General features: G+C 40.9%; 2 protein-coding genes across 2 annotated transcripts; both read right to left on the reverse strand.

Moving 5' to 3' along the window:
• Positions 1-981: 981 nt before the first annotated feature.
• Positions 982-18,816, reverse strand: LOC311041860 (1-phosphatidylinositol 4,5-bisphosphate phosphodiesterase gamma-2-like). Its single transcript, XM_084052345.1, has 26 exons — positions 18,738-18,816; positions 17,433-17,551; positions 17,141-17,226; positions 16,400-16,520; positions 15,933-16,101; positions 14,986-15,084; positions 14,793-14,876; positions 14,473-14,556; positions 13,814-13,962; positions 13,386-13,574; positions 13,011-13,133; positions 12,451-12,631; positions 11,440-11,514; positions 10,933-11,048; positions 9,432-9,519; positions 9,103-9,181; positions 7,552-7,721; positions 6,517-6,591; positions 5,709-5,774; positions 4,656-4,722; positions 4,273-4,482; positions 3,917-4,053; positions 3,616-3,748; positions 3,266-3,430; positions 2,619-2,698; positions 982-1,079 (listed from the first exon to the last, which is right to left on the reverse strand). The coding sequence occupies exons 1-26, from the start codon at positions 18,798-18,800 to the stop codon at positions 1,041-1,043; spliced, it is 2,967 nt and encodes a 988-aa protein (XP_083908471.1). The 5' UTR covers positions 18,801-18,816; the 3' UTR covers positions 982-1,040.
• A 1,039-nt stretch (positions 18,817-19,855) lies between these two features.
• LOC311041861 (1-phosphatidylinositol 4,5-bisphosphate phosphodiesterase gamma-2-like) lies at positions 19,856-24,921 on the reverse strand (the record flags this gene model as incomplete). Its single annotated transcript, XM_084052346.1, has 7 exons — positions 19,856-19,864; positions 20,423-20,506; positions 21,923-22,013; positions 23,783-23,830; positions 23,925-24,018; positions 24,417-24,557; positions 24,729-24,921. The coding sequence occupies 7 exons, from the start codon at positions 24,919-24,921 to the stop codon at positions 19,856-19,858; spliced, it is 660 nt and encodes a 219-aa protein (XP_083908472.1).
• Positions 24,922-26,003: the final 1,082 nt, after the last annotated feature.

Here is a 26,003-nt window from a genome sequence, read left to right on the forward strand (position 1 = left end):
GTCAAAAAAAATGTTTTGCACAAATTGGCCTCCTGTTGGCGCTATAGAAGGCCCATGAGAATAATTTGGGGCAGAGGTTCTGAATTGGCATCCAGGGAGTGTGTGTGCACAGTTTCGCTGCGATCAAGACAACGGTGCCGGAGATTAGCTGGTCACAGACGGACGGACGGACACACGGACGGACGGACAGGGGGAAAAACATACTCTCTCGCCATGCCTTTCGGCCTGGCGGAGACAATGAGGAACCACACAGACTCTACCTATTGAAAGATATACTAAATCTACATTTGCAGGGAACCATTAAAAGCAAAGAGTAAAAAAGTGGGTCTTGAGCTTGATTTTAAAGCCATCTATGGTCGTTGCCTGTCTTATATTGTATGTAATGGGAGCTTGTCCCAGGCCGTTGGCCCATAAAAGCAGAAAGCTGCTTCGCCATGTTTTTTCTTCTTCATTTTTGGCACCTTGAGGAGGCCAGCACTAGATGACCCAAGGAGACGGGTTGGAACATATTTGCAGGCAATCAGAAAGGTAGGAATGTGCTAAACAATCAAGTGCCTTAAAAACAATTAACGTTTTTTCATCTTTTTTTTTTTTTACAGAGGTATTACAGAGGTGTAGTACTTTAAATCTATGTCATATAATAAACTGTTTACATTTTAACCAGGGTTTGTAACGGTGTCACCATAAATCCATCACAACTTTCTGTGTGCTGGCCTGCTGCTTTTTTACATAGAGTAAATTATCTTTGGAGACAATTTTGCCCCGGGTCGCTAAAGTTCAAAGCAGCAGTAGTCTGCGTAACCTCGCATCACCAGACTTTCCACCGTGGAGGAAAGTCTGGACAAACCATTACTATACCAAAAGAAACCAAACGATTATACCAAACTAAACAAGATTTAAACTAGGGGAATCATGTTGTAATGTAGATACACAGCGCCGGTGGTTCCGGTCGTTGGTTCCGGCCACCATGACGTACTGTTCCGACCGGATCAGAAACCCGAAGATGGTATTGATCCCAGGCTATAGTCTGCGTACCCCAGTTATGATTGGCTGCCTGGTGTTGTTGCCATAGCACCAGTCTGTGGTTAAGAAGAAACAAGATATAATAATCAGTCACCAATCACCAATCCAAATTCTCAACCACTTAAACCCCCAGCATCCGTATACTGCAGTGTTGTGAGCTTGTAGATCGGCTATTTTCAGCAGATAGATACTTAATGTAGACCGAAAACGGAAAGGCTGCCAGAATAGAGCCCTGAGGGACTCCGGTCAACCAATTATATAGGGTTTAAGTGGTGAACCACATGAACCCTAGTGTACCTATACTGGTCTTGTCAAAGTAGGCGAACATTCGGTGAAAAATAGCCAAAAAAGGCTTAAATAGCCAGTTGGCTATTTAATAGTGCAAATGGACCAGTTCAGTGGCATTGACGTGTTTGACGTGTTTTTCCGCAATGGCGCAACGTGCCAATGATGTGTTTGACGAGTTTTTTTCGTTTTGTTTTTTGACTGAGACATGCTATTTTCAAAGGCGTATAAAATTGAACGGGGAGGTTGCAATGATTTTTTTTTTTCATGCACAGTGAAACCCGCTATGATTAGCAACCATCAGGGGATCGCTCATACTGGAGATAAATATTCTGTGACTACTTGAAAAAGGTAAGAAAATTGAAAAATCTCTGTCACAGTACGCAATATTTTTTTTATTTAATTGGCACTGAATTAGTTAAGAGTCCATTTGGTTCATTTGTACAGTACGCTCCCAGAGTGAAATTAACACAGCTGATTGGGGTCATAGTATATCAAAATGGTATCAAATGGGAGTCCGTGGTCTGATGCATATCAAACTGGGGGTCCTTGAAATTAAAATGATTGAGAATCACTGCTATAGATATATGGGAGTCCTGGGCATATCCTTTCAAATGAGGGTCCGCTATGTCAATTTGGGGGTCCTTAACCTTAAGAAGTTTAAGAACCACTGGCTAAAATAAGTGTTAAATAGCTCTATATTCTTAAAGTACTCATTGCTATAGAGTGTTTGTTCAGTAACAGGAGTCTCCATGTCTCTCCAGCTCTTTATTGAACAGAAAATGGATTTTCAGGTGGGGATACCAATTTTATCCAATCGGGATAGATAACTCTGTCAGGATACAGATTAAACAAGTGAAATTGGGACTGATGACACAGAAATGAGGAGACAAAATTGGAACTCGAACACTCTAAAAATTAAGCTGATAAATGGGTATTCCCTCCTGATTGGCTATAAGTTTGTCACCTACCTGAAAATGTATTTTCTGTTTATTAAAGAGCTGGAGAGACAGGGAGACTCCTGTTACTGAACACACACTCTATAGCAATGATTACTATCACAATATAGAGCTTTAACCTTTTAACAAAAAGAACGTTTTGTTTTAAACGAAAAATATCACTTACCCTACCTTTAAGCGGTTAATAGGGCAGCACTTCGTATTGGTGCAGTGACTGGTTTCCATAGCAGTAGGCTTAGCTTTGATAGCAGCTGTTCTCGCCACAATTAACTTGCATTTAGACGTCCTAAGAAGATTTTCTGGTAGTCTGATATATCTGTACCTTATGGTTGTGCTTGTGTTGTTCCTCACCTTTATATCGATGTGGACCAACAGAGAGGCCAGCTCTAAGCTTTCACTGTAGCCATTCTTCAATGGTACTGAACGATAACCTGCCAAAACATGAACCACGATAAACACGTGCAGACACAGAGACACAGAAGTACATACATTTCTTCTTCTTATGTGTCATATCGCAACGCATTGTAAGCTTGTAGATTGGCTATTTTCAAAAGATTTTTATACATTATGAACTTGTGAAATGGGACGTTCTGCAAAATGAGTAATTTTACTTTTGGTACTTTAAATATATTTTGCTGACAATACTTTTGTACTTTCATTCAAGTCAATTTTGATTACCGGACTTTTACTTGTAACAGAGTATTCTACACTGCAGTATTGATACTTTTACTACTACACTGGTGTGTGTGTGTGTGTGTGTGTGTGTGTGTGTGTGTGTGTGTGTGTGTGTGTGTGTGTGTGTGTGTGTGTGTACGTGTGTGTGTGTGTGTGTGTACGTGTGTGTGTGTGTGTGTGTACGTGTGTGTGTGTGTGTGGTGTGTGTGTGTGTGTGTGTGTGTGTGTGTGTGTGTGTGTGTGTGTGTGTGTGTGTGTGTGTGTGTGTGTGTGTGTGTGTGTGTGTGTGTGTGTGTGTGCACACACGCATGCATGTTTTCCACCTGTGCGGAGGCCTTTAAAAGGAAACGTGGCCTGAGCGAGGAAGTAAGGGTCTGAGAACATGTCCTCTTCATTGACCACAAAACGTAGGAAGGTCAGCTCTGGCTCATACACTTCAAAGGTTACTGGCTCTTTTGTCTTCCACACTGGATTCAGACCGTTATCAGCTGGGAAACACAAACCAAAATGGAAGTCAACTTTCTTCAAAATTAAAGCAGCCTCATTCTAAAACCAGCAGAAAACGATAACACAGCGGCGAGCTTCACACCATATTATCAGCTTGCCCGGTGTTGCCAGAGTTACTACACTTCTCCTTTAAACACGCCATTCTTCCAACATTCCCCCAACTTACAAAAGACAACAGTTGAAGTGAAGTTGCTCTCAACGGTCTTGAAGTCAGTGTATCCATGTCCAAACAATTCAATATCTACAAAAGGGCAGCTGATGTTTCGGTTTAGCTTAGGAAGGTGTCGGGCTCCAAGCACCTGCATGGGGAATAAATCAGCAGTCACAGAATATTCATCTTGAGCAGGCCATGCCATGACAGAGAAATAGTACACAGCAAACTGCAACTCTAATGTTAGACTTAAATTAACTCCAGATTTTGTCATAATGACAACAGCCCCTGTGTGAGTGTTTCCGTGGGGACATACCCTGATGCCAATGCTGCTCTTGAACACCTTTTTGTGCTGAGGGTCATAGCCATCGTTATGTATCAACTTTGGCTGCAGAACATATCCTGTACGTTCATTCAGACTGAAGAGGGCGCTGTTCAACTGGGTGGATTTGTCTAGACAAACATGAAATGATCCAATATTTGTTATCCAATACTCAAAAGTGAAATGTGGCAATCAAAGGAGTTTTGACTGGACTGAAAAAAAAGAAAGAAAAAAAACAGATGTACAAGCTCATAAGACATCACGACGTAAAGCGTTGTAAGCTTGTAGATCAGCTATTTGAAACCGCTGTATGACAAAGTACAAAATAAGGCAGATAACAGCTCACTGACCTGGAGTCTGGAAGTTCAGCGCCACCATGTGACAACCAGCGGCCCACATAGGGTAAGGGTCATAGTTGGAGGAGTCGATACGATCACCTTTAGGGTAGGTCCTACTCAGACCTGTGCGGTTGTACTGTAGGAAGTTCTTTCTCTGTAGGAGACCTGGAACTTTGTTCTCCCCGAAGGAGCGGACCTCTCTGTGGGTGTCTCTGGTCACGTCTATGGATGAGACCATTCGTGTGTTTATTTGCGAGTATTTTAGCTTTTGGGTATTTTGTGAAAGTATGGTTTGTGGTTTGTTTGGTGTGTTTGTTTGGTGTGTGTGTGTGTGTGTGTGTGTGTGTGTGTGTGTGTGTGTGTGTGTGTGTGTGTGTGTGTGTGTGTGTGTTTACCAAATTTGTCCTTGTCCTTGCTGCGGGACTGACAATAGACCGCCAGGTCCATCATATCACTGGAAAACTGAAGTTGGACAGAACAAAACAACCACTTCCTGTAAGCATAACTCTGACAGCCTATCTTCCTCTGGTTTAAGGCTGGGCAATAACTTAACTCATCCACTGCCTCTGACGTAAAAAACGCAATTTTGCTAAATCAATTTTTAAAACAAGATCTCAACGTCCTTCATCTCTTGATACGACACATTTCATTGTAGCACACCCGGATACGGAAATACGTCATATCAAAGATTTTCGCTCCCGCCCACTTCCTGTTTGGGTTCCGCTTTCAAATGGCTTTTTCTCGGCTTTGCATTTCTCCGCCGCGGAACACTGTTTCGCATCGCTCTTTTGAAACTGCTACTGCTGCAAAATGGAATGTCGCCGATTGAAAATTTCTTCTCTGAGCCATTCACACAACTACCCTGTGTGTCTACAAACAGTTCAACATGCGATCATAAAGGATTTAGCGAGGTCTGTGGCGAGGTGGAAAAAGAAAGTGAGTTTTCCGTTCAAATGGCCATGCATTGTGTTCAACGCTGGGCTAGAGGAGAAGGGCTCCGCCCCGGCGGTAATGTTTGTTGTCTGAGCGACGTGCACGACTCGCCTGTGTGTTTAGAAACGACTGGAATTGCGATCATAATGGGAAAAAAAATGTGAATTTTTAAACAATATTATAAAAAACACTAAATCGCTGGCAGTGGGCAAACACAGCCAGAAATAAGTCTGGCAGTGAATGAGTTAAGGACAACATCAAATATTGTGATTTTTCTTTTTAACCAAATATACATACCGGTAGTTCTATATTCAACACTCCACGCAAGGTCTCTCTATGGGAGAGCGCCCTCTAGCGCGAACACAGAAGAATTTTCTTGATGTACTTCCAGACAAGGTACCTTTTGGCTGGATTCTGATTATTAGACTTATTAGGCTGCATTCTGCAGCCTAATAAGACTAAAGTACCTCCTCAACACCATGCCTTCATATGCTACGTTGAAACCAAGACTTTACCTTCACACTTGATTTTACACTGTGCTCGGCACCTTTCCCATCCTGGTATGCTTTCTTCCCTTTGTCCTGTTAAAATGAAAAGCATGACATTTAAATAAGAAAAGAATACATCAAACAATATAAAATATAACATAGTTGCTGTTGAGCAGAAACCTTCTATCTCCACAGTTCAACATTTTATGTTTTTTCACAAATTAATGCCCTGCCACGCAAAAGTCGCGAAAATAGCAGATACAAGCTCAGTGCTTCGCATCACGACGCGTTGTGAGCTTGTAGATCTGCTATTTTCACTATTTCTGAAACATTTTGAAAGTGAAACTGAAAGTGGTTAAGCATGTCCGTGGGTTATAGAAATATACAATGAAGATTGTATTAACAAGAGCTTGCGACTAAAGAATAACTACAGTACACTGGATCCATTGGCACACAGGTTCTTTTTTCCATTTCCAGGAAAGTGACGGCCAATAGATACTCCTTCCGACGTCGTAAAATCTTCCGGTTCAGAAAGGCTTTAAGAACTATAGCCCAGAGTGTCAGGACACCTGGACGTGCGCGACGGGTTCTGAGGAAAAGTCCATACGAAGTTCGGAATGACATCAATTTGTAGTTATATCACCTCCCTTTCTGAAGAGAAGTTTGGCGAGTCGGAAGGAGTATGGACCATTGGTTTTGGACATAATGTACAATCACTCCACTGCATGGCGTGATTGACCAATCAGAAACGAGCATTCAGCCAAGCCATGTAATAATAATATACTATAGAGCGACACATGGGGAAATAAAAAGCAGCTCAATAAAACTAAAGCACCTCAACAGCAGGACTTCGTTTGCCGCCGAGTCGTTTTAGCCAAGACTTTTCCTTCACACTTGATTTTCCTTTGTCCTGTTGAAAGGAAAAGTATGACATTTAAATAAGAAAGGAATACAGAAAACAATATACTGTGAACAGGATAAATACATTGGAATCAACAACAGATTACCAATTCATTTACAAATGAATTACAGTTTATATTACAGTGTGGTTGCCCCGATGCCAGTTATAGGCACAGCCTGTGGAATCTGTAAGGAAAAGTAGCATCTCTAAGACTATGGATCAACTTCTCACGTCTGTGGCGCCCTGTATGGTCAGAAGAGACTTTATCGTGGCCCCTCAACATGTGATTCAAATTTGAGGTTGATTGTCATGATATGTGATATTGATATTTATTTGTTGCCCCTCAAAGTGAAATTAGGCTACAGTTATGTTAGCCTGGTAAACCATCCCGGTAGAGGCCCCTCAATATCTACCAATAAATACAGAGTGTATGTACTGTATGACTGTCGCATCGCAATGCATTGTGAGCTTGTAGATCGGCTATTTTCAAATAGCCAAAGTTTCAATAGGGCTGAAGTGATTAATGTATGTTTTGTACAAATAATCAAAATCTACAAAGTAACTAAAGTTTTCAAATAATTGTAGTGGGGTAAAAGTACAATATTTGCCTCTGAGATGTAGTGGAGTAGAAGTAAAAGTAATCGAAAATTGGATATACTCTAGTAAAGTAAAAGTACCTCAAAATTGTTGAGGTTACTTAGTTACTTTCCACCACTGTGAGGTAGAAGCATGGGTGTGCCTTCCACACGAAGGGGCGGGGGCATAAGAATTAACAAACAAATATAGAAATATACATACAGAATAATCCCAAAATAGACCCACAATCTAAATCTAAAACAATACTTTGTATAAAAGCCCAGCTGTCCATAAATAGAGGTTAGTTTTTCGGACCAGCTTCTGGTTCTCTTGAGCCAACTCTTTAGGGGTGATGTAAAAGAAAGAAATGATAGCTGGATATTAGATACTGGCCTCATGTTCATGTGGTATTAACTGCTGGTTGATCTGAGACTCATTAGAATGGGACCAGGCCACCTGGTACCATTCATAAAGCTCCTCCATTGAATCTGCTGCCAAGTCAAACTGCAGACTGTTATTTTCCACATCCTGAAGAGTCATCACGTGATCCTTCCCATTCTTTGCTGGAGAGAGAAGGAAGGAAGGAAGGAAGGAAGGAGAGAATTGAGGAAAGGCAAATAGTCAACTTTAACGGATTCAATCGGGGAACGCATCTGCAAATGTCTTCTAAATCCTAACAGTTTTCTGAAAACCTTATGTTGCTATATGTTCAAACTTTTTCATCTCAAGGACCCCCAAAATTATCTGTATTTGGTCGCGCCCCATCTCAAAATATTTCGTTCCAGGGACCCCCCCCCCCAGAAGCAAAGATTTGAGTTAAGAATGTTCGCTTTAAAAAAAAAATATATATATTCATAGGTTTGTGCAAATGTTCAAGATTTTTCAAAAATAGCAGATCTACAAGCTCATAGCACGGCACTTGGTGCTGTGCTATGAATGGCAAGATTAGGGTTGCCAACTCCCAGAGATTAAAATAAGGGACACCTATCCTGGGCGTGCAAGGCTGAAAAAAATGTGGGGGTCAAACCCCCTAAAATGCATAGAAAACTATGTAGTATACCTATAACACAATACAAACACAATGGTCTTACGCCTGCATTAGGCTACTATTCATGATTGTTTTTTTGGGGCGGTGTAACCGCCCCCTATAAGTGAGGTTTGGACACTGACCAATCCTGCACCGTGATTGGCCAATAGTCTACAACGCAGTCTACAACGCTAACCCTTCCACAGTCAATGCAAATCTATACTTTTGCAAAGTCAGCCAATCACATTACAGCTAGTGTCATCACCACTAGCTGTAATGTGATTGGCTGACTTTGCAAATTCAGGACTGTGATTGGCTAGCGAAACACATGATACATGTGCAGCCCTATGAATAGCAGTATGGATTTTTTTGTTTTTTTTTAAGTGAATCACTTCCATCACTGTGATGACCACTGTGACCACACCGCCCACTTCACACTGGGTGTGATTTTATATATATATATATATATATATATATATATATATATATATATATATATATATATATGCCACACGGGCGGCAACAAGGGGTGGGGCGGATAGTCCCCGAGCGGTCGGCCGCCGGCTTAGCCAGCAGCTAGCGCGTGGCTCACGTTTTAACAACCCCCGGATTTCCACTTTGCCGCCCGGCAGGGATGCACAGGAATGCGTCCCTAGCGGCGTGTTTCTTTTTGTTTTTATTCCGTCTGCGGGGCAGGGCGGAGCGTTCGGTTCGGAGACTCGAAACGAGCAAGCCTTTTTCAATCTTACTGGTTTCGTGCTTGTACTGTAGCATATACAATATACATAATAAATAAAATACAAACACACACGTGCGTAGTGCGTACACACACAGACAGTATATACTTATGGAATAATAATTAGTGCAGAGTATGTAGTACCTCACTTACATACTGAGACATATATAAATATACTCACAGTTGGGTACACGTTGGACCTTACACTTAGTGATGTCCACCACACCTTGACAGAGTGTACTCAGTAGGTTATCATCTTCCTGTTTCATTACACAGCACAAATACAGCACAATGCAGTTAAGGGTTGCTTAAAAATATATATTATATAGATATATATAGCCTATATATATTCTCTTGAGTCTCCTACCGACTCCGCCTTTCATCAAATTATTGTCTCAGGAATGCGACAAAAAAATGTATCTCCATGAATTCAAGGCTCCATGGGGTGAGAAATTGATAGAAAATAAGTATTTTTTTGGGTGAACTATCCCTTTAAGTTCTAATGTATACCTTCTGTTTGATCTCAGGCTTGGACACTGCCTCTACGTAGCTTAATGGGAAAAACAGTTGCAGTTTTCCGTGACAGTCCCCTTTCCACCTGCAGAGAGTAGGAGAGTAGAGAGCAGTGTGATGAATCCTGGAGGAAAGACCATCTTTGTGCAACGCAGAGTACTGGACGTCATAGCGGTGAAGAACACTTGAATAAACAGAGGCAAATTTCTTGTGCATACTGCCAGTAGGCTAACTTAGTAAGTTGTTCTCAAAGTGGGGTCTGGGGACCCCCAGGGGTCTTTCCAGGGGGTCCCTAGCTAAAGTAGTTAATAGCCCCCAAATGATTTAACCACTTTAACCTTATATCAGCTATTTGAAAATAGCCAATTTACAAGCTCACAACGCGTCGCAAGTTTACGTGTTCTTAGCTTGTAGATCGGCCATAACAAAAATATACTATTCAAACATTTTTAAATCTTTTTAATAACACAAATCTTGTATGGCGGTCCCCGGCACAAAATGTTTTCAGATGGGGGTCTGTTGCCAAATATGTATTAATTTGGGGGTCATTTCAGAACCACCGTTTTATACAACTGAAATATTTAACTTAAATGTTTTAATGGAACCTCCAAACTGTTGTTACATGTCATAGATACATCATAGAAATGGGTTCTTCTTGTGTTGTAGATTAAACCTTTTCATATATGTCATAGATAGCTGGATTCATGTTAATGTGTATTTTCAGATAGTTAACCTTTAAACCCTCAATATTTAGTCAACTTGACTGTTGGCTCTGTACTTGGTCTGCTCTTTCCCCCCCTACACGACTCTCTGAAAATGTCTATCAAATATGGTTTTATTGAAAGGCAATCAAAGTCCAGAGCTTAGAACATCGGGTGTGTGTGCTCCATGTAAAATCCCCTCAGTGCGGCTGCAGAGTTGTTGCCAGAATTTGCGAGAAATGACCAACCAGGTCTATGAAAACAAGCCCAAAAGAAGCGACTATAATAGGCCACATGAGCACTTCAAACCTATATATGTCGTCCATTAAACAATGTGCATATCTATATATGTTGGCTATTTGAAAATTGACGATCTACAAGCTCACAACCGTTCTACCATTATTTACAAGTAACTTCAGAAAAACAAGCCCAATGTGGCTTATAATAATCAGACCAGGCAACACTGCAGACAGGGAGAGCGTATATTGGATTGGGGATAATGTCTAGCGCAGTCTACTCTTAAAGGTAATGGCATCTGGCACAGTAACACCCAAACCACACCTATGCATAATATAATGAGTGGCGCAGGTGTTTAGCGGGTAAGGGAGATGTCCCAGAATAGCAACTTTTGCTGGGGAACGCCCCCTGCCTAGTCCTAAATCCGGTATTAGTGGCTTTAGCAACTTGAACCTGGAATAGGGCCCATAGTCCACAAAGATCTATAAAAGGTTTTGGCACTACTGGAATACAGTGCTGTATATGCTGTGCCATGTGTATGAGAGTGTGCATGTACTCACCATCCTTCAGTTTTAGTCTCTTTGGACACGTTGTGTATCAGATCTCCTTCACCAAAGCTGAGCTTGTCTGACCCCTTGGCCTGGTAGGCGTACAGGGCTCTGACAGTAATTGGAGGCTAGAACACACACACACACACACACACACACACACACAAACACACACACACACACACACACACACACACACACACACACACGCGCACGCTTTTAAAAAACATATATATTCAAAGATTTGCACACATTTTCACGATTAAAAATAAATAAATAGCAGATCTACGAGCTCGTATCGCTAGAGCTTTGTATATCTGCTATTTTTGAATAGCCCGAAGTATAAAATAATGGTTATAGCTATGACTCTAAAATGACACAGTATATGCATTCCCGAATTGAATGGGTTAAACCCTATGTACTGAAGTAATAATGAATTGACGTGAGCACACACACACACACACACACACACACACACACACACACACACACACACACATCACTGTTGTGTATACGTACCATTGATGGCTCAGCCTTAGTCTCATTAGGGTCCACATATAATTTGACATCATAGAGAGAAGCACACTTCTGCTCCTATAGAGACAGAGTTACACCAGGAGTTAGGAGTGAATGTCTGTAGACATTTGCAAAGTCTTTTGAATAAAAATCCATTTAGTTTTAGTCCTGTTTTAGTCATCTGAAATGTTTTAGTTTTTGTCTAGCTGTAGTCGACTAAATATAATAAGATTATAGTCGACTAAATCTACAGTTGATTTAGTCGCCTAAAATGTGTTTTGGTGGTGCCTTGATGGTGTTGTAATCGTAATGGCTGATTTTACACTTGGCTGCATGCTGAAAATAGCCTATCTACAAGCTCACAATGCGTCGCAGCGCGTAGATGTGAGTAGATCTGCTATTTTCAGAGCGCAACACCCAAGCGCACCAAACATAAAATGAAATGTCTTTTAGTTCTACTGCTTATTTTCTCCACTCCCTCTCTAACATTTTAGTCTACTTTTTATCTGTTGACGAAATTGTCAATATATTTAGTCTTAGTTTTAGTCATCATAGCTTTTGATTTTGTTTTCGTCAGTGAAAAAAGGTAGTCGACGACCATTTTTCGTTATAGTTTTAGTCGACAAAATTAACACTGGCAGCCACACAGAGACCAACAGCACAAGCATTGCAAACTCTCTCATTTGCTAAGTCACTCACTCTCTCGTTCCCTTGTGAATAATATTTCATGTGTTTTTTTATTGGTGATAGAATGCATATGATACGTATGCCTCTAATATATCTATCTACTGATGGCTTACACATTATGCACACCTAACCAACCCAGACGCAGAGGGCAAGGTTGAATATTAAGTTGTCTTTTATGTTGTTATCCTATTTTTCGTATTCTTGTACTCCTGAATATTTGTTTCATCCTTACCGCTATAACAACTATGTAGGTCAATAAAGGTCTGTCTACCTGTCTGTCTGTCTGTCTATCTAGCATACATCATCCCTCCCTGCAGACTCACTCACCTTGCTGAAGCGGTTCATCAACTCAGGGGTGACTGGGTAACGTAGTTTGATCTTGCGGTACAGTGGCTTTCTCCTGAAATGGTTGACCAGCTCCACCAGGCTATCAAACTCCATGGTGGTGCCCAGGCGGTAAATGCCGTCCTCTTTCTGGATGCGACAGTGTTTCACCTTAGCTTCTCCTCTGAAGGACAACAAGCAAGTGAGGAAAATATGACAAATGCAGGAACTTCATTAGTTCAATTCTAATTGTGACTTTTAGCCATGACATGATATCCCTATTTTGTGCATGTCTTAACAGGTGAAAAGTCTGAATTTGACCCAAAAAAATCTAAATGTTTAAAAAATACTTAGAATAATCAGCCTTTTCTGAATACCTGAATTATAGAATAGAGCTTAAGTGGTTAAGACTAAGTATTAAAATAGTTGAGCTTTGTAGTGGGTGGAGAGCCATATAAATTAAGTGGGTTATAGTTATTAATTACATATACTGTGAATGTGTGTCATCTACTGACGGGGGTTCTCAGGGTTATATGTATTGTGGCATAATGTACCACTGCTACCTGAAGGTGATGGCGAAGGAGTCTGGCTCTCCCTCTCTCTGTCTGATGAGGAAAGCTCCATCTCTGGGGATTGTCATTAGGTAGTCCTCAGCCTGGCCTCTGCTCAGGTTACTGTAGAACCAACTGCAAAACCAACACACGCAGGTCTAATAGTTTAGAGTTTGCAAGTTGTATGCAAGTGTGGATGTGTATATGCGTGATGATTATGAGTGCATGTGCTGGTGTCATAGGCCCAGCCCGTAGGAGTGCAGTGACAAATATCACCCTCCTCACCCGGCTTCCCTCCCCCCGAACACTTGCCAAATTGTGTCCGTATAGACCCTCGACAAAGCCGGATGCACCACAGCATGTGCGTGTGGTCAAGTAAAGACTTACCCCTCTCTCAGGTGTGGGTCAGGCTGAGGCATGACCTCTGTGAGACACAGTTGAAAGTCTTTGAAACACATGGGGCTGTCTCCATAATGCTGGATCAGAGTGTAGATGTCGGGGAAGTAATGACGAGGCGTCACGTTGTAACCCTCTGAACCAGATTGAATACGACAGTGATGGACACGCCCACTGCGCCTATAAGTACATGTACTGTATGAACTCAAATAGATGTAACACACCACACAGAATAATTCAGACACACAACTAATTACATTCCCTCATCACACCAATCAGCATACGCACCATATGGAGCACAATCATTATAAGCCATTTCAGATTATGTTTAGTAAATTAAAAAGTTTGCACTCAAATCAGCTTGCACTCAAATGTTCAGTTCAAGTTACGCTCTAAACTAAATCAAGTGGACTTAGTACCAGAAGGAGAGAGTGTAGTTTCCGACAGAACTGTCACTTTCACGGACCAAGTAGGCTCCATCTCTGCCACCAGACTCTTGGAGCAGCCTCTCAGCCATCTGCTTGCCCTCTGGCACGCGGCCGTGGAACCACGGCTCTGAACGGTGGCGCTAAAATTAATAAGACATAGGAAGGAGGATGGTGGATACCAGAGGGAGCCAAGGAAGGGATAATGGAGGGACGTGAACAGGAGGTACAAAGACAAAGAAATTGTGAGGAAGAGAGGCAGTGGAATAAGGAAAATAAGGAAATATGAGTGCAGTCACACTGAACTTTAATTCTGACTTAAGAATTTCGGCAAAAAAACGCTCCGCTCCCATTGAAAAGCATCGGCAGAAGCCGCCCACATAGGCAAAATTTAAGTTCGGTGTGACCGCACCCTTAAACTGGTTTGTGGAAGAGAGATAAAAACAGATGTGTGTGGAAGAAGAAGGGTTTAGGATGGATCATTTGTGCCTGGAAAGAAAATCAGCATCAAGTGGAAGATTTACTCTCAGAGAGTTTTACTCTGAGAGTGTAATAATTAAACAAACACTCTGGAATTTTCTATGAAGAATTGTATTTAAGAATTGATCCCCTATGATGGAAGTTGTACCCAGACATTCCCCTTACTGCTTTACCTCTCCGGGATCTTCCGGTTTGTCCTCCTCCTCTAGATAATACAGTTTTCCATTTGCGATTTTACAGTAGTGTGTATTCCACCGCTGCAGAGAAAATCCAACAGAGTTTAAAATACATACAGAAAATTCATTTCTTTCACTCCGTTAAGGCAGTGTTTCTCAACATTTTGGCTTCACTACCCTGTTAACCTGAGTCCAAGCACGACAACATTTTGCTTAGAAAACTGCAAGATATGATGCTTTAAATAAATAACCCACCTTTTGAACAATATAACATTACCCACAAATAGCTCCCGAGCCATGCTACTGCTATACAGTACCTCTTCTATGGGATCCCAGATATGCAGGTCGCCATTTTTGTCTAACGCCCTTGATGTCCCAGTCTCCATGCTCTGTGTGTTGTGCTGCAAGAGAACAACAGAACATAGAGAGAAAATTTGCTGTCAAAATTAACACCGCTATACTGTAGAACAGGTACAGAATGAAGACAGGCAAATCTTGCAAGGCACCAACCTGCTCATCGGGAGCAGTCAGGGGTTCAGTGCCTTGCTCAGGGAGACTTTGACATGAGCCACTGCTGCCTTCCTTCTTGGACTCCTTAAGCTTCTTGTGCTGCAAGACAACCACAGAACATCAGAAGAGAAGAATAGAAGTTCTTTGGTTGTATTGTTATCTTTTGCCTCTAAGCCACGATGCCGGGACAGAGAATCTTGTGTTTTCCTGTGTGTGTGTGTATGTGTGCGTGCGTGCGTGCGTGCGTGTGTGTGTGTGTGAGAGAACACACACACATCCAGAAGCGTTGAGGCTGTGTGTTGGATACACAACCAAAGCTAGTGCTCGAGGTGTAGGTGCACCAGGGTCAGTGGCAGCGGTGTGTTCTTCCGTGTTACGCTATATATGTAGTATACTGACCAAGAAAATTTGGAAAGAAATCGTATACCGTCCAGTAACCATCTGAGGAAGCATATCTGATGCGCAGGAGGAGGGGCTGGGGGCAGCAAGAATGCAGACTTCAGTTCAAATAGCCTTTTTCATGTGATAACCTGGCGTCCGTGGTGATGTGTGGCTACTGTATATTTTGTCTTGAGGTGATAACGACCACTGGCCATTGGAGCTTTGAAGTAATTAATTCAATAACTTAACAATAGAGTGGTTATTTCATTCGGTGGGAGAGAATAATTGTGGTAAACCCTCTGAAAAAAACCTAGAACACACCACTGGTCGGTAGCAAATCCTTTTTCATGGGAGTGTGTTTGTTATGTTTGTTTGTGTTATCCATGTGTCAAGATATGCTGGTTTTCTTCTTTCTTTGAAAGTGGATTTCAGTTGTTGATTCGGAACCTGTTTCTTATTCGTTCTGTATTACTATGATTATTTTCCATTTTCCTTCATTCTTTTCCCCTGGGTTACTTTTTATTGTTTATGGATTTTTCTCAGTGACATAACAGAGGTTACTGCACCTTGATGATGATCTTTCCCTTGAGTTGTGTTGGAGAGGGAAGTTGTTCAGCGTTTTCTTCCACAGGTTCGGTCAGCAGCTTGTCCTCGAACACTTCCTTAAAGATAGCAGCCATCTCAGACTGCTGGTTTAAGTTGCAGTGCTGCTCTATGGACAGGATCACTGGATAACTGTGGAATAACATGAGAATGACAACAAACAAGTCTTTAATCTGTGTGTGCGTGTGTGTGTGTGTGTGTGTGTGTGTGTGTGTGTGTGTGTGTGCTCGCGCAAATGCACATGCGTTTGAGGGTGATGATTGATTGATTGAATACTTTATTAACACGTTTTGTTAACAGCAGTACAGGTAGTAGAGACAAAGGTTATGCTAGAAGGATAACACAAAAAGCCCAGGGGCCTCGTTTCCATTGTGGTCCATTGTACTGGTGAGGATATCAGAAATGGAAAGAGGCTTATTCTGACACTAACTTTGAGGTGATGAAGGCATGCTCGTTGATGGCTTTGACCACGTCTCTAAACTCGATTTTAGACGTGCGGGTATGTCCATGGTAGATGATTGGCGTCAGACCAGGACCATCCCAGCAGTCCACTGTAATTATACAAAGGATACTTCAAATCATGCATGCATCCGAGTTTATCATTGATTTTTTTACATTATACTGTTTAGACTGATAATATTATATATATATATATATATTTAAATCTGTTGACCTGGCATCCTATATAGTGTGTATAGTTTCAATGTAGGCTGATGATAGGATCTTGGTTTACGTATGTATTAGTTATTATTATATCATTGGTTTACTTATGTATTACTTTATTATTAGATTACTATTTCTATGTATTTGATGTATTATTGATGTATTATGATGTATTATCTTGTGTCCTTGCTTACTGTAAATCGCTCTGGATTAAGAGTGTCTGCTAAATGCCTAAACTGTAAACTGTGGTGGGTGGAGAAGGAAACCTACTGGTGACAAGGGATATTGCATGAAGCTCAAATATAATAATCTCGCTGGCCCAAACATTCCATTATAGCTCAACAGTAAAGATTTCGGGACTTGCATGGTAGACCCAGGTTCAAATCTCAGGTAGGACATCAATCTTACTGATTGCAGCTTTAATTGTTTGATAATTCATGTTACTGGTAGACATAATTGTATACTGGGAGAGTAATACAAACAATTTCAAGATATTTCAACTACTGACACTCTATGCAGCGACATCCGAGGCGCAGGCAGCGTACGTAGGCTTCTGTGGACGACTTGCTACGAAGCTGGTCACCTGTCAGGTACCTTGAAGACAAACATGTTCAATTGAGACAGAATTCTCAAAATAATAATTTGCAGGGAGGAAAAGTAGGTTAATGATAAGAAAACTGTACTGTGTGTGTGTGTGTGTGTGTGTGTGTGTGTGTGTGTGTGTGTGTGTGTGTGTGTGTGTGTGTGTGTGTGTGTGTGTGTGTGTGTGTGTGTGTGTCACACACACACACAGTACTGACGTGTTGTGTGATGTGTTTATCCAGTAATGAGACAGGGGTTCGTTCATGTCCAGGTTGTTGATCTCTGAGAACTTCTCGTTCCAAATCGAGTTCTCCTTGGAAAACAGGAAACTTAAAAACTGTGAATGATACAAAGAGAAGACATGACTGGCATCAACTTTGACAGTGAGAACAGACAGACAGACAAGTAAGGGACAGGCCTCTAAACTGAGCACTTCACCCATTTTCAACCCTATCTTCATAATTATAATTGGTCCTCACTAATGTTCATTATAAGATGATAAGATACCATGTCTACTCACTCTGCGTCTCATTGGTTGGCTGCAGACAGTGTCGCTAATCACTCACCAACATACAAAGGAACGTTGAATAATTTCAGATCTGCCCCTGTAGTCCATTCTGCAGACCCCTTGCAGCGGCATAATGGGAGAGTGTGTATGACTGAAAATCGCCTATTTTAACAAATGCAAAGTCTGTTTTTTTCTCCTAGTACTCATTGTGGAGTATCATGATACTCAGACAGGCGCTGAATGTCCCCGACGAGCTAACGCTAATGCAGAACGAGATGACACTGGTTGCTTGTTTCTCTCCGATAGGCGATTTTCAGTCATACACACTCTCCCATTATGCCGCTGCAAGGGGTCTGCAGAATGGACTACAGGGGCAGATCTGGAATTATTCAACGTTCCTTTGTATGTTGGTGAGTGATTAGCGACACATCAAACATACAAGCTAAAATGACCGAAATTCTCTTTTAAGAAGCCTGCCTACCGATGACATCATTGACGGGGATTACAAGCTAATAGAAACTACAGCCTTTCTCTTCCTGGAAAGCTAGTATGCTTAAATAGAAGAAATTGTTGCATTAATTAAAAAAAAAGTGTTTAAAATCTTGTTTGAAATGAAACCTGCCTACCGATGACGTCACTGGTAGGCAGGTTTCTGAACTGTCCACAGCCCTCCTCTGACACACTGACAGAAATTGTGCCATCTAATGATGAGCATTAGAGAGGGCCAATCATTTTCTGCCGTCACATTTATCAACACCCAACCATGTTCAGGGTTGACTGACTGTTTCATAAAATACACGTGAAACCTGTCGTAAGATGATTCCTGCACTCGGATCTGCACTGGTTTCTACGTCAGGTTGATGAATGAAACTTGATTCTATTCAGATTCTGGCATAGATTGGTGCTCCATTGAGCTTTAGTTGACCCTCTTAACTCTCCCTGACTGTCATACACACACACATACCGTAGCTCTTTGGCTTTAACACAGAAATAAAAAAGTAAATAAAAATATCACCTCACTGGCGGTGAACCAGGGGACACTGGTTTCCCTCTTGGTGTCATTTTTGAAAGTCATCATCAGCTCTTTGACTTTGTTGTCATCACTGGCCCACGACTGCTGAAGGAGGAAAGGAAACAACGAGAGAGAGAGAGAGAGAGAGAGAGAGAGAGAGAGAGAGAGAGAGAGAGAGAGAGAGAGAGAGAGGGGCTGGAGAACGGCTGTAGTGTTTTGTGTCTCATGTGTCTGCCAGGTTATTATAAATAAATTATATAATATATATAAAATATATAATTTATATAATAAATTATTATAACAATGCATCTTTATACTGACCACTTGAACCCTAGCAACCCTATTCTGGGGCTAACATTGGCAAACGTGATCTACAAGTGATTTTTAGTGTAGAGTGAAAACAGGAGGGGCCTAGTATAGAGCCCTTGGGAATCCGGTCAACTAAGTGTAGGGTTTAAAGCGATATTTATTTTTCAAACATGTGTGGGGTCATTTTAACGTCTACTCAGGCTTTTGTGAGTTTTTACGTTGCTTGATTCAGTATTTAGATATTTCATATTCATTTAATCAGACACGGTCCCTTCCTATACATTTTGTAACTTCAAACTCCATTTTAACCATGATGGATTAATCGAAAACACCGTCCTTGGTTCTGGGGACTGATATTGTCTGTAATGCGTAATGTGTCAGGAGGCTGTGTTTTATCAATTACTTTTTACATTTATTTTTGTGTATTTTCTTTGTGGAAAATGGAAAAAAGATACAGCAAAAAAATATGAAGAAAGTAATCAAAAAACATGGCCCCTCACGCATTAGGAGGGCAGTATGAGTCACCAGAACCAAGGAAGGGTGTTTTTAATGAACCTATCGTGGTTAAAATGGAGTTTGATGTTACAATGGGTTTGTATAGGTAGGGTAGTCTGAAATGAATATCAAATATCTAAATACTGAATGAACCAACTTAAAAACTGTCTGGGGTGCTCACAAAATGACCCCAAACCTGTTTGAAAGGGAAATATCCCTTTAAGTACAACAGAATAGATGGTTCCTTTACCTCCTGCTGACGGAGAAACTCTTGGAAGTCAACTTCGGAAGCATAATAAACTTCGCAATCAGGATCATCAGTGCAACTGCAAGACAGAAAAGATCCAATACACAGTGACAGCATACAGACACACTAGAATAGATGCTATCAACATGTCCAATCGAGATAAATAAATATAATCATTCAGTGTTACAAACCACAGAATCATAAGGTAGGGTGAGGGACACTAATAGACAGACAGAAAGCTGAGGGCTTGGGGGTGGTGCTAAGACATGCAACACAGGTCTCTGGCCGGATTCAAACAGGGATTGTTGCAATGTGGTCAACCCACAATTTGGTCAGCTACTGTCAAGCAAGACCCATAAGTTATAACCACTGTTTTTCTGTAAGCACACTGTGTATTGCAACCTGCCTGTAATGTCATGTCATGTAAGAATAAGATTAAAAAGACTATTAAACATGTAATCCGATTCAAAGCCACAGATGAAATCTGCAAATAGTATGACAGAATAGAGGCTTACCCCTTGATGAATGAATGAAACTCCTGAAGGATCTGAGATAGAAGAATGATAGTGTGATAGGCATTGCAAGAGGCATTAGAATGAATGTTCAATGTTTTCTTAAAACAGCAGCACTCACTCACCTTTTTCTGTTCTTCAAACATTATGAGGTTGTACACTTCATGAAAATGCTCAGAATTAATCTTGTCTTTTGTAGCTTTTGCTAACTGTGAAAGCAACAGGAGGAAAACAAAATAATTGTCTTACACCACCACTAGTACACACAGTTACATTCAGAAAGGTTTACAATAGATTGATTGAGCATCCAGACTTTCTACTTGACCATCGTGAGACATATGCCTGCTTGTAGGTGTGAACTTGTATGATCTTGTCTTAGTTATCTTTGAATGCAATATGCTCAAGTGTTATTATTTTGCTGTTTTTTGCTAAACACAGTAATCCTACAGATTTTGTCCAAACATCATGCAAATCGGTATACAGTATCTCTAGTCATTAAACGAAACGGATCTTTCAGATTTTTCATATTCCATCCTGAACAAAATGCCTCAAATCATGAACACAGCGTACGATTTCCGTGAAATTTTGCACGCACATTCTCACTAGGCCGAGGAAGAAATGCCCCTTGAAAATGTTCAAATTGGCCTCATGGTGGCGCTATAACAGGTTGTAGCGCCTAAACTGTAAACTGTGTTTGTTCAAATTGCCGTTTTTACCTATTACTGCAACGATCTGTGTAAAAGCACTCCCTATAGTAGAGGCCAAAGAAAAATGTTTGCCCTGCATTTTTCCCATCTGCTTTTTATAGCGCCACCAGGAGGCTGACTTATGTAAACCACATTTTTTTATATTACTCCTTCAGATTTGATCAAAATTTCACGCAAATCGATACACATGATCTCTATAGTCATGTGATCAAAACGGGTCTGTTTGATTTTTCATATTCCATCCTGATTGTCTAAGATTGACATTAACGTTTGCATGAGTGGCCTGTTTTGAACTAAATGCCGCAAATCATGATGACTCGAAACTTTGCAAGCAGATTTGCACTACGTTGAGGAACAAATGCCACACGTAACATTGCCCTATTATAGCGCCCACCAGGAGGCCGCTTTTTCCATATTTTTTGTTATATTACTCCTAAACAAATTGTGTCCAAACATCAGTTAAATCGGTATGCATTATCTCTATAGTCAAGTGATCAAGACGGATCCGTCCGATTTTTCATATTCCATCCTGACTGGCGAATTCCGAACATTGCTGGCCCACGATAACCTACCTGACCATGCGGAGACCTGTGCTCTTTTTGTAGTTGGTTTAGGAATGCGACAAAAAAAAACACACACATCTCCATGAAATCAAGGCTTCATGGGGTGTGTAATTGATAGAAAATAAGTAATCTTTTAGGTGAACTACTCCTTTAACCAGTCAGGATCATGACACGCTTTATATTATCCTACTAACTGCTTGTCTGAGGACATTCTTAACTCCTATTTATAGGGTGATCATGTTTGTGTTATTCTGGGAATAATATTATTTGGTGAGGAATATTTTGTGTCCAGGATCAAGCCTCCCTGAATCTAAACCGAAAGATTCTGTGAGGTGAAGACAAAGGAAGACAGTACCATGACTTTGCCGTTAAGGAATTTCATGCTAGGGACCTTGTAGTTAAGCTGAGGGCACAATGACTTCAGCTCCTTCAAGCTGATGCTGCAGCTGTAGTGACAGGTGGAAAGAAATGTTTTGTTAATAACTTGCAGCATTAGTAAGAATAAAGAGACTGAATTTAAAGACGTATTTTGCTATGGTTGGACTCTGCCGTATGGCCCCTTTGTCATGGTCCGTATATCTGTATCGCTAACCGTGTTTATGTCTATCTGTTTCCATCTCTCTGTATGTCTATCTGTTTCTGTCCCTCTGTATGTCTATCTGTTTCTGTCTCTCTGTATGTCTGTCTGTCTGTTTCTGTCTCTCTGTATGTCTATCTGTTTCCGTCTCTCTGTATGTCTATCTGTTTCTGTCTCTCTGTATGTCTATCTGTTTCTGTCTCTCTGTATGTGTCTCCATGTCTCTTCTGTATGTGTCTTCTTTGTCTCCATGTCTCTCTGTTTCACTGTCTCTGTGTCTCTCTATCTCGTTTCCCTGGCACAGTTCCAATGGTCTATTTCAATTCTAACCCTTTTATAGTCCTTGCAATCTCTCATGCTCAAGCATTTACCAAGTGACGTCACTTAAAGGAGTAGTTCCCCTAAAAAAATATATATTTTCTATCAATTACACAACCCATAAAGCCTTGAATTCATGGAGATTTTTTTGTTTGTCCCATTCTTAAGCCAATCATTTGATGACTGGGTCATCGGTCAATAAGAGACTCAGTGGAGACTCTTTGAGTCATAAGCGGAGACTCCACCGGCCATCAAATGATTGGCTCAGGAATGCGACAAAAACAAAACAAATCTCCATGAATTCAAGCTTCATGGGGTGTGTAATTGATAGAAAATAAGATTTTTTTGGGTGAACTACTCCTTTAAGTCTGTGAGGGTTCAGGGCTAAAGGGTTTAGGGAGTAGGCCTGTCTCCGTGGTCTTCTTCAGACTGCGGATTGGTTGTATGCAGTCTGAACAGGCTGAGGAATGCGATTCAAACAACAGTTTTCCATGTTTTTTGCTGTTCAGACCTCATAAAAAACAATCTGATTGCAATCTGAATAGGCCCAAAATCAGATTTGGGGTGCCGTGTCAGTGTAAACAGTGTGAAATTTAAATTTGAAAAACATCCATGAGTTATATTGTCCATGCAAAGATGTTTAGCTAACATTGACTCAATTATTCAGGCAAATTGGTGACATCAAACTTTTCTTTGGAGAAAAACAAAACAATCAAAACAAACAAGCAATAGAGAAAGATAAAATGTCTACGCTTATGTACAGTGGTGTAAAGTAACTAAGTACATTTACCCAAGTACTGTAACTTGTATGTATACTTTTACTTTACTGGAGCATTTCCAATTTTCAATACTTTTACTTCTACTCCACTACGTCTCTAGTTACTAGTTAATTTGCCGATATAAATTATTACATTACAAAACATACAGTTAACCACTTCAGCCCTATTTTATACCTAGGCTTTTATGAAAATAGCCGATCTACAAGATCACAACGCATCGCGAGGCGTTCTGAGCTTGTAGATCTGCTATTTTCAAACATTGTAGTACTATTACTTTTGGTACTTGAAGTACATTTTGATACCAATACTTTTGTACTTTTACTCAAGTCAATTTTGAATTCCGGACTTTTACTTGTAACATAGTACTTCTTCATTGCAGTATTGATACTTTTACGTAAGTAAAACATTTGAGTACTTTTTCCACCACTGCTTATGTACAATACTGTATATCTATAATAGACAAAAAACATACCTGAAGCTGTGACTAGACAATGACATGTATTGATGCTGTCAGAGACAAACACAAAGCATAATACTCTACCTGTCCTTCTTGGTCTTACTGATAGAATACATCTGTTTCCTCAACCATCTAGAAGTACAGAAACACAGTAAGTGTTTTGTAAGATAACCATGTCATTCATTGCATGTTCATTAGCATTAGCATGTGTACATGAGTGGTCTACCTCTTTATGATGTGTGGAGTAGGGGCCACCAGTGTCTCTAGTCTCAGTAACTCCAGTCCTGTCACCCACGTGTCTGCATCCTGCACCGAATCGGCTGCAAAATCACAGATACCGGTATTTCACCAGCGTGTCATATCAAATTAGTTTAGCAAAAATGTACTATGTTGATGAAGAGCAAGATCAAACATACAGTAGGCTTTGATGCCTGCATGACATCCTAGCCCTGTACGACAAAAGCTGTGTCAGCAAAGCACGAGGAATCATCAAAGATCGAAACCATCCCAACCACAGACTGTTTGAGATGTTGCGCATGGAAAACGGCTACGCAATCTCAAAGCTACTAGCAATAGACTGCAAAAAAGCTTCTTTCCACGTACAATTAGGTACATGAACGATATGTCAAGAACTAATGAAGGCAAAATAAAGGCAAAAAGCCCCCCCCCCCCCTCCCCAGCTGGGGATAAATACATTAAGGATGTACTGTATACCCACCTCTAATACTCAGTGTGTTCAGTACAAACTCTGAGCCATAGAAGATTGTGAAACAGGTCGTTTCATCCCATCCCTTGGTCGAGTCTTCAAAGTCTTTTGAGCTCTTTCCTCGCCGAATCTCCCTGATCTCAAACAAGTCCACTGAAACAGCAGAAGACAGATCTTTTTTTTGGGACTGATGTCATTATATTTATACATTAAGGGAAAAGATTTGCAGCGTTACCCTTTACGGAGGAATTTTCCAATTTAAGATTTTCCAATTTAAGATAAAATATAGCATCCCTGAGCCACATATGTTTGTGTTTTACTCACTGAATCCAAGGGACTTGTCTGTGGTGATTCTTCTGGCCACCTGTCTTGTCTCCATGATCACAATCACATTGAACGTCTCCGTCTTGTTCTGGTGGATCACTGTCACATAAGCACCCTTCTCCAGGTACTTCATAACCTCTGCCTTCTCTTCTTCTGTCAATTCCTCCTTTTTCTTGCCCCGATAAGTCGCCATCTATGCTGCATGCAGGAGGAGATCGAGAGAAAGGGAGACGGATAGACGGAAAGGATAAAGACAGAATGAGAAAGAGGGAGGCAAAAAGAGGTAGAGTAGTGATGTGGGTTTTCTTTTCTTTCATGTGACGTCTACTCCGATTAACCTTTTAAACCCTATATATTTCATTGACTGGCGTCCCCCAGGGGTCTATAATTGGTCCCTTCCTTTTTTCCTGCTACACCAAATCTCTGACTTAGCTGAATATTTCACGTGTGGCAACGTGATGCGTTGTAGATCTATTTTCTGTGAATGTTTGACAAATTTTGACCGTGTGGCCAGACCACTCGGTCGAAATGCACTCGGACAGAGGACGAGTCCATTTCCATTTCCAGTTGTTTTAACTGTGCTCTCCTTTATATAGTATCATGTTGTGCATGACCTCAGGACTACAGCTGTCCCACCGACGTTATGCCCGGGGGGAAAGCCTGCCGTTGAGGCAGTGTTCGAACCACCTCCAAGGTGGCAGGGGCTCTACTGGTGCCTTGGGTATTTATTGCATCATAAGGAAAGGGTCATCTAACTCTTCCAACTTCCAACACTTTTAACCACATTCAACTTGACTTCCCTATTTTGGACATGTGAAGGCCAAATCTTGTTTAAAAAATTGACACGAAAAAAGAAGAAGTGAAAATAGCATATCTACAAGCTCACAGGGTGTTGTGAGCGTGCAAAACGGCTATTTTAGCTGTGCAGCACCATCGTACAACTAAGTATGAAAAGGGCAAGTGGTTAATGGTAAAGTAATATGAAAGGAAATGAATGACATAACCAATCAAAATGGATACAATGCCAACATACACTCACTCAAATATACGTGTTACTCCTCTTCAAGAAAATGGTCAATTCATCTATGAGATGATAGGTGTGGTCTAGTGAAGGGTATATGAAAGAATATGCCATATACCCCTTTTTTTCATCATTGCCTGTGTATACTCACTTCTAGTGCGTACAGCAGGGGTAGACAACCTTAGGCACGGGCAGTGGTATAAAGTAACTAAGTACATTTACTCAAGTGCTGTACTTACGTACAATTTTTAGGT

This window comes from Gymnoscopelus microlampas, assembly GCF_963454915.1.
Source record: "Gymnoscopelus microlampas genome assembly, chromosome: 3".
NCBI classification, from domain to species: Eukaryota; Metazoa; Chordata; class Actinopteri; order Myctophiformes; family Myctophidae; genus Gymnoscopelus; species Gymnoscopelus microlampas.